The 9,821-nt window shown below is 42.1% G+C and overlaps 1 protein-coding gene across 1 annotated transcript; it reads right to left on the bottom strand.

Moving 5' to 3' along the window:
- Positions 1-1,527: 1,527 nt before the first annotated feature.
- On the bottom strand, positions 1,528-2,120 carry LOC102248144 (eukaryotic translation initiation factor 1A, X-chromosomal). Its single transcript, XM_014542907.1, has one exon. The coding sequence runs from the start codon at positions 2,084-2,086 to the stop codon at positions 1,652-1,654; it is 435 nt and encodes a 144-aa protein (XP_014398393.1). The 5' UTR covers positions 2,087-2,120; the 3' UTR covers positions 1,528-1,651.
- Between the last annotated feature and the right edge of the window lie 7,701 nt (positions 2,121-9,821).

The raw sequence follows: 9,821 nt of genomic DNA, 5'->3' as shown, positions 1-9,821 counted from the left end.
CAGAGAGTAAATAACTCACACTTTACCACTGTCAATTCTAAAAGGTAATACCATTAAGTAGGCAATCACAAAGAAGAGGTGCAGTTGGGGATTCAGCAGAGCTAAAAGCAGAGTCAGTGTCCAGAGTTTCAAAGAATATTACTCTTGATGACATAGATAAAACTAAAAATAAATTTTCTTAAGTGTTTCATTTTGGTGTAGTACAGAAAAGCTCTTACAGGGATGAGTAATTTTTTTAAATACTTTTTTAAAAAAATATACTTTATTGATTTTTTACAGAAAGAAAGGGAGAGGAATAGAGAGTTAGAAACATTGATGAGAGAGAAACATCGATTTAGCTGCCTCCTGCACACTCCCCACTGGGGATGTGTCCACAACCAAGGTACATGCCCTTGACTGGAATTGAACCTGGGACCCCTCAGTCTGCAGTCAGGCGCTCTATCCACTGAGCCAAACTGGTTAGGGCGGATGAGTAATTTTTTAATCAACACCAAGATAACCAAAGACTAATTTAGTCCCTTTTTAAACCCTAAGGTCATTACTCCTTTACATAATGTAAAATCTCAAATCACTAATAGGAATCACTAACAGGAAAAAAGACACTATCTCACAACTATCCTCACCAACCAAAGAAATATTTTGTTGTGCTTCATCTTTCATTGTTTATGTTTTTAAAACAGAGCTCCTCACACAGACATTTGAAGAACTCTCTTCTGATAAATATGCTTTTACAAACTCCACTCCCCATTTTATTTTATTTTTATTTTATTTTATATTTCTTAGCTGTGGTCCCAGTTTATTATAAAATTAGTTTTTCATTTATACATTGTAATTTAATTGTTCATAAAGCCCAAAACTATAGGTTACAAACGCATGAGTTTTGAAAATAAAATGACACATTTTAACAACTTTTTGGTATAGTACAAACTATTCTCCTTATTTTGCCATTAAAAGTTGTCTTGTTTAAGAAATTTTGTACACATTAAGTAAAAAACACTTTCGACTAGTATATCAGTACTTCCAATTTTGAGTTACTATCTAGCATTGAATTTTTGCAACTACTCATAAATTAAAAATTGCCACTCAAGCCTATGTTCTACAATAAGCAGTTTGTAAATGCTAGTTATTTATGACAGCATGAAATGATGAAAAAAATGTTATCATAGTTTGAAAATACAGTACCCAGCTACAGAAATATTTAAAAATAGCCCCTTTTCTTAACTTCAAATGTAGATTTCTAACTTCCTCAAATTTTTATCAAAAATTAGAGAATATCTAGGTAACATACAGAAAGACTGAAAAAAAAAATTACTTGGAACTAGGACTTACCACTGACCATAAAGATAAAGCAATTTAGTCAAAATATCCATTAACTGGAAAACATTTACTTTATTCATTCTCTCTCTCTCTTCCCCCCTCTCCTTTCTATGTTTTAACAGCAGACCTTGTGATCTTTTATTCCTAAGTTTCAGTACATCAAAAGAAAAAAGTGTTCACAGCTCATTTAAAGATAATAATAAATACATGAAAACAATGAAAACAAATCAGTGTGTGTTAGCAAACTGCAATTATCCTGAAGTTTTAGTCTTCTTGACAGGTAATGGCCAAAACCCAAACTATGGAACAAATACTCCCAAACTTTAAGTTCAATTTAGATATCGTCAATGTCTTCATCATCATCTCCAATATCATCAAACTGGATTTCATCATCATCTCCAGGACCAAATGTATCTGTTTCATTGATTTTAGTATGTTCTGGAAGCTCACCATATGCCTTCAGACTTCTAGCTTCATCTGCATTGTACTTTAAAATTACATCAGCTTTGTTATCCTGATAGTCTCGCAGACCAACCAATATAATGTCTGAGGTATTTATCCAAACCTTTTTTCTCAGTTTTCCTCTGATATGACATAACCTCTTTACACCATCAAAACACATTGCTTCTAATCGTCCATTTCCCAGCATTTTGATTACCTGAGCATACTCTTGGCCATCCTCTTTAAAGACCAGTTCTCTCTTTTCAGATTCATTCTCATTCTTACCTCTTCGCCTGTTTTTACCTCCTTTCCCTTTATTCTTGGGCATGATGGCGCCGGCTTCCTGGCGGTTGGGATCTGATGGTGCCGGGGCACGGGCGACCCCTCCAAGGGGCCCACGAGACGAAACAATGGCAGATGTCGAGGAACGCTGATGCAACTGAGTTCCAAGGCGATGCGGAGACAACCACCTTCATCCAAGGGTGCAGCAGATGCTTGTCAGCTGCTGTTTAGGGTCCTTAGGAAGGCGAAGTCTCATGGCATCGGCCTCACTAAGGCTTGAGATGTTCCCAGCAGCTCCAGTGCCATGAAGAGTCACCTTGGAGAGGGAAGGGACTGATGACCGCTGCCCTTCTGACCCTCAATAAAGTGATGGGAATGACCAGCTCAGGCCCAACCGCCCACGGCAAACCTAAGGGGGGCGCGGGGGCGTCCCTTAGTAGCTGAAGTTTGCTCAGCCTCAGTCGTATGGATGCAGACTCGTGTTTAAAATTCCATGAAGAAACAGCTTTCCTTTTTCGCTAGAGGAAGGTAATTTAACAGAAATTAAACGTGACCGTCTGTGTTAGTGGGATTTCTTTTGGTCGCTTGAGCAAACAAGGGTATGAAGGTATCCTGTGGAACCGCGGGCGGGAATGCAGTCTGGCCTCAAGAGTGGACGGGATCCAGGGGTGCACAGCCATCTTCCCACCCCATCGTTCTCCGCCACAGCCCCGCTCCCGGGGACTCAGCCGTGGGGTGGGAAATGACTGCCTCCCAGCACGGTCTCCTCTCCACTCCCCATTTTAGAGATTTCCTAGGACACACTCCTTACCATGAGTTGGAATTACTATCTACCTTATGAAAAGTAGAAACTGCTCTCAATAACAAGATATTATTCATTACTCCTTGTGGGCATACTATAATTACTTCAGACTGTTTCAATTTTCCCAATGATAGTGAAATATACTGTTAGAGCCTGGCCAGTGTTGCTCAGTGGTTGAGTGTCGACCTATGAACCAGGAGGTCACGGTTCAATTCCCGGGTTTCAGGCTCAATCCCCAGTGTGGGGTGTGCAGGAGTCATCCGATCAATGATTCTCTCTCAACTTTGATGTTTCTATATCTCTCTCCTTCTCCCTTCCTCTCTGAAATCAATAAAAATATATTTTTTAAAAAGAAAAAAAAGAAATATACTAAAAACTAAGTTATCTCCATTCTTACTTTTGTAACATGAAAAGAGTGCGTTTGTAACACTATAGTAGCTATAGTAACTCTGTAGTTTATAATAAAAAGTGAAACAGCAATATGAATTTTATAACAACAAAACAATTGGTATGGAGAGGATGTAAGCCTACCCTGATTAGCATTCCTAAGCTTGCAAAATGCAGAAAACAACCTTTTATACAAAGTTAAATGCCAAGACTAAAAATGGTTCAACTATACTTTGATAGATATTACATCTACAGTAAGTATTGTCAAACACAATGTAAAACAGGCTCTAAAATAAAATCACAAACTAGGAAATGTAGGAAAGCAACCCCATAAAGTACATATGGAAATTTCAGTGTTCTTACAGAACTTACTTTTTATGTAGCAGAGTAGCCATAAAGAATTTCCAATGAACCAAAACTTGTTGCATAAAAAATAAAGGACACATGATTTTAAGGCATGCATCATGGCAAATACTGCCAGTTGTCCCTAACAACCATTCTATACTTCTTTTATAGTAATAGAACCTTAATTTTAATTGAGTACCTAGCAGCCCAGAATAGGGACTACATTTCTATTGAAGAAAGGTGTACCAATATGACTTAAGTTCTGAATGATATGGTGAAAGGAAGAATATTGGATGCAACTTCCAGGAAATGACCTTAAAAAACAAAAGAGACAAGACCTTCCACTTTCCCTTCCTCCTTCCTGCTGGCTTTAGGGGAAAAGAGATGGCTGGAACTGGAGCACCATCATAGAGAAGGAGATGGCCTTGAATAGGGAGGGAAGACATAACAAAGACACAAGATGTAAGAGGCCTGGATGTCTAAAACCATGGAGCAAGATCCTAAACCACTTACATGAAAATTAAATAAATTGAAGCCATTATTTGGGGTTTACTGCCACTTTCAGCTAAGTCTAATCCTAAAACATATCTGTGTACATTTTCAACCACACATAAAATTTGTTCCTTCTAACAACTCTAAATTACTTCAGTTTCATTTTTTGAACCTTTTTAGAAAACATTTAGTGTGAATTGTTTAAAGTTTTAACTGCTATGGATGGGTTGTATTAAACATAAGTAATGCAAAAAGAGTTCAGCATTTAATCATGTAATTCAAATGTTTTCAATGTTTTTTTTAAATTCTCGCATTTCGCTGATGAGTGAAATGGAAGGCGCCAAAAAATTAAGTAATTTGTTCAAGTTCACATTCAACAAATATTAATTAAATTATAAACTTGAAGTGAAGCTTAGATTCTAATAGGGGATATTGCCAAAAATAAGTAAACAGATAAGTATAAATGAAGACACTTGGAAGGCAATAAGAGGCTGAGATAGAGCCTAGCAGGCAGAAGGAGGGGAATGGCAAGCCAGCTTCTATCAGTGTCAATAAAGGCTGGGCCTAAAGGATATGATGGAGCCAGCCCAGCAAAGGCTGCAGGAAAAGACATCCCAGGCAGAAGGTTTGAATACCCTCACATGGACTATGCTTTACATGTGTGTAACCGGAGGTTCCTCTTCCACATTCCTGTAGTATACCCTACTGTGTGGCACTTGCACACTGCCCTAGGTACCATAAAAAGATTTGTAAGTGCATGATTGCTTGCTCTCCCAACAGAGCAAATCAATGGAAGCACTTGCACTGAGACTTGAATCTGTAACATCCATGCTACTGTGTGGGGAATGGATCCAGAAGGAGGCACCAGGGATTACCATAAATCCTAATTGTCATGATGGGACATTCAAAGAATAGCCAATCTGAAATGAAAGGTCAGGACCAGTAACTGTAGCATGAATATCAGAGAAACCCACCAAACTGACCTGGAACATTTTCCAAAATTATCTCATCTGCTGTAGATCTCTCCCTCAGTCCTTATAACATGTTCCTCTGGCTTCATGTCTACAGCAAAAAGAAAAAGAAAGTGAAAACAGTACAGAGAGTTAATGAGTGAAAAGTAGCAGTTCTTGGCCATTTTCTGACCTACCAATCCCTCGTCTCAGATAAATTCACTGACACTAGTTCTACTTTTAGTTCCTTTGGTGGTTACCACCATATAGCTAAATGATAAATTGTGCCGGTTTCTTCATTTTCTCATTTTAAACAGTGTCTATTTACTCTTGGCTTTTGTTTTCTTTTTACTTAACTAAGCATCTTGCAGATCTTTCCAGTAGCAATATAAAGAGTCTCTTCATTGGTTTTTAAAGCTGCAATGATTTTCTCCTAGATAGCCACATGACTTACTCCATCACTGTCTTCAAATCTTTATTCAACTTACCATAAGATCCAGTGGACCAACCAACAATCCTATCTAATAAAGAGGGAATATGCTAATTGACCCTCTTGCTGTCGCAAAAGAAGGCGGATCCCACAGCCAATGAGGAGGGAATATGCTAATTGCCTGTTCCACCCTCAAAAAGATGGCAGCTCCCACAGCCAATGAGGGAATATGCTAATTGACTGCCCCACCCTCAAAGATGGTGGCGCTCACAGCCACAAGATGGCAGCAGTCCCCTCAGCCCCCCAGCCGCCCAGGGCCGGCCCAAGGTGCAGGTAAGCCTCAGATGTCAGCTGCCCAGCCGCCCAGGGCCGCCCGAGGCTCAGGTAACTAGGGCCGGCCGAGGCTTGCGCTGCTGGCAGTGGCAGCAGCAGAGGTGTGATGGGGGTGTTGCCTTCTCCTGATCACCGGGTTGCCTCCCACCCCTGAGGACTCCCAGACTGTGAGAGGGGGCAGGCCGGGCTGAGGGACCCCCCTCCAATGCGTGAATTTTCATGCACCGGGCCTCTAGTTTATAATAAAAGGAAGTGGTACATTTAAGATCCAGCTGATCCATAGGTCACAAGTAAGCTGCATGAAAAGTGTCCCAGATCCCCATGTCACCTTCCACTGTTGCTCTAATGTCTTCCTCTTACCACATGGGGAGGTTCCCGATGACCAGGTGATGGAGGATGAAAATTCCCAAGCTCCAGTCATAGGTAAGTCAGCTCAGTATGTGAGCACAAGCAGACATGGACTGATGCTGCAGTGCAGACCACTCAGGGGAAATTCTCTCAATGGGAACAACACCCAGTTGCCTATTTTGTGTGGAAAGGAAAGGGGCCTGAGGTAAGTATATACACAAATTCACAGACTTAGAGTGAGCAAGAGTGGAAGACTAAGGACGAGGAGGTCTAGGGAAGAAATACTTTGATGGCCCTATGGGAGTGAGCACAAATGTGAGGATCTTTGACCACATCTCTGAGAAGGCAGCAAACAATCAAGTAGACAGAATGACTCAGCCAATGGTTGTCAGCCAGCCTCTGTCTTCAGCTATCCTTGCATGTTCTCAGAAGTAGAAGTTACGTCAGCAGAGTTGGAGGCTATTCTTGTGTCCACAGGTCGGGCTCCCTCTCACCAAGGCTGATCCAACTACTGCTGCTGTGAAATACCAGCCATAGACATCAACACTGAGACCCTAAGATGGTACCATCCTTCTCACCAATGAGCTACTTGGTAGCAAACTGATTACATCAGACCCCTCGCACACTGGAAAGGGCAATGTTTCATGTGTACTGGAAAAGATACGTATTCCATCTAGGGTTTGCCTTTACTACCCACAGTGCCCCAGCCAGCACCACTATCCAAAGACTTACAAAGTGCCTGATATACTGACGTGGGATCCTACATACCATACATACCTTCACCTCAGACTAAGGGATGCACTTTACTACAAAAGAGCTGAGGTGTTATAGGCAGATAACCACAGGATTTAGAGGCCTTATCATATATCACACATTCTAATATTGCCAACCTGACAGAGTGATGAAACAGCCTTTTGGAGACATAACTTATGTTCCAGTTTTGAGATGACACCTTGGAGATACTCAGCATACATCTTTTTTTTTTAAATATATTTTATTGATTTTTTACAGAGAGGAAGGGAGAGAGACAGAGAGTCAGAAACATCGATGAGAGAGAAACATCGATCAGCTGCCTCCTGCACATCCCCCACCGGGGATGTGCCCGCAACCCAGGTACATGCCCTTGACCGGAATCGAACCTGGGACCCTTCAGTCCGCAGGCCGACGCTCTATCCACTGAGCCAAACCAGTTTCGGCATCAGCATACATCTTACATCGAAGGCCAGTACGTGGTGTTGTGCCTTGATAGCCTGAATACTTAGGTTAAGGAATTCAATCATGGAATCAGAGAGATCCTGCTCAGAAACATTCCTAGGGACCCACTAGGGAATGTTTGTTTCTCTACCCCACATGTTAGGTTTTATGGGTCAAGAGGTCCTGGTTTCCAGAGAGGGAACCCTTCCACCAGGGGGAAAAGTGAGAATCCCACTAAACAAAGTTCCAGCTGCTGCCTGGTCACTTTAGCTCCTAATGCAATAGACCACCAGCAAAGAAAATAGTTGCCATAGGTGCAGGGAAACTGTGATCATCAGGAGGCATGGTTGCTGCAGCAACATATGGGGGCTTGAAAAAATGGGTTGGGCATTAAAGTGATCCAAAGGACATATCGAGTTCTCCCCATGCCCAATAGTAACTAAATGGACAGGTCACAGCAACCATGAACTGATAAGGACATCAAGCGAAAGGCTCATACTTCTCAGGGGACAGGGTCTGAGTTAATTCACCAAGCAAGTCACCTAGACTAGTAGAAGTGTTCATTGAAGGTAAGAGGAGTCTGGGAAGGGTGGGAGGAGAAAGAAATGATGAGTATCAGTTATGGCATTGGGACAAACCACAGCAGTGAGGGGCTATAGTTTATCCCACTAAGCTTCCTCCTATAAGTTGTTCCAGAAATTGTGACCAATAAGAATCCTGAAGTAAATTTAATGTGAGAAGCAAAATTATCTGAGCAGCACCAGGAGTGTGTTTCAGTGGATGCTATTGATGCTCCATCCTAATCTCCTTTACAAGCCAGCACACCATCCCTAGTTATGAGCATTGAATGATGACAATTCTGCCTCCACCTAGGAGCATTGCCCTCTGTCACATAGGGCTTGTCTTGTCCTGGAAGCCCCACCCACCACAACCAGAAGGCAGATCATGGCCAGTGACTGACCAGAATGTGCTTCAGGATGAGATCAACTCTATGGCATAATTTATACTCCAGGGCTGTGGTCGGCAAACTGCGGCACGTGAGCCACATGCGGCTCTTTGGCCTCTTGAGTGTGGCTCTTCCACAAAATACCACAAAATACCACTTGCGGGCGCGCACATACAGTGCGATTGAAACTTCGTGGCCCATGAGCAGAAGTCGGTATTTTGTGGAAGAGCCATACTCAAGGGGCCAAAGAGCCGCATGTGGCTCACGAGCCGCAGTTTGCTGAGCCGCAGTTTGCCGACCACTGCTCCAGGGCTTCCTTGTAAATTGGCATGAGCTGGTCTATACACTTGTTGTTCTTTTTCTACCACCTCATCCTACTTTTCTCCCTCTCTTTCTATAGAGAGCACCTTCTCCCCAATAAACCATTTGATTTACCAAGGGCCCATCTCAAGTTCTACTTCAAGGGGACACTATCTAAAAAACTAAATACTCTGACACAAGCAACTCTGATTCTTGAAGGCAGGCCTTGTCATCCACTTTTACCATGCAAAGATTACAGACCAAAACCCTTCTTATTCTTCCTATAAAATAAGCAATCAGCCAAATAACTTCACCTACCCACCTTAGAACCTCATAGGGGAATTTTAATGGGGCTAAAACAAAATTGAAACCTTTGTCTTTGGAGGACACTACTTTTATTTTACAGAGTAAGCACATCATATTTAATCTGCTCTTAAATCTTAATCATATATTTTAAAACTATCATAATTTCCTTCCTTTATCAACCCTAAATGTCTTACACAGCAATTTTGTTATAGGTTTAAAATATAGGCAACAGAGTCGGTTTCACATCTTAAATCATTTGCTTCCAGAATGGCGGCAGCATAAGTGGAAGCTACTCTGACATTCTCCCAGGAACAAACTGGAAATACAACTAAAATACTGAAAAATCAACTGAAGACTAGCTGGAGAGAACCCTGAAAATCAAGGACAGAAAGTGGAGACCACATAGAATGATAGGAAGTGTGAAGGCACAAAAGGGCTGACCAAGCTCCCAGAGACAGCAACTGAAGGTCTGGAGAGATATCTCAGCTGCAGGAAGTTCCCACTGAAAACTGTGGGGTCTAAACCCCAAACTGGGCTCCCCAACCCAGAACACCAGAGCTGAGAAAGGTACCCACATAACATCTGGCTGTGAAAAGCAGCAGGGTTTCTGTCTGCAGCCACAGACAGCTGGAACTGCAGGCTCCCTCTTAAAGGAACAATGCACAAAATTACGTGTACAGCACTCACCTTGGGCTCCAGCAGAGGGAGGGCAGAGTGGACATGAGCTGTGTGAATAGAAACCAGGATTGGCGGCTCTGGGTTGGAGTTTGGAGGGCAGCCACCCTGATTTTCTGTGCTGAGTCATTCCCTCATAATGCAGAGGAGATCTTTCTCCTACAGGCATTTGCTATCCAGATGGGTTTTTTCCTGGGCGTAAGGCAGTTGCCCCACCCTGTTGAAAAACCTCTTACCCCATCCTCTGGGTGATAGCCTGAGGCTAACCAAGTC

This window comes from Myotis brandtii, unplaced genomic scaffold (assembly GCF_000412655.1).
Source record: "Myotis brandtii unplaced genomic scaffold, ASM41265v1 scaffold315, whole genome shotgun sequence".
Classification (NCBI taxonomy): Eukaryota; Metazoa; Chordata; class Mammalia; order Chiroptera; family Vespertilionidae; genus Myotis; species Myotis brandtii.
The sequence above is the reverse complement of the archived record's forward strand: the minus strand, read 5'-3'. Positions and strand labels throughout refer to the sequence as shown.

Coding starts and splice junctions, on each gene's coding strand:
- LOC102248144 (XM_014542907.1), bottom strand. CDS start 2,086: ATGCCCAAGAATAAAGGGAAAGGAGGTAAAAACAGGCGAAGAGGTAAG.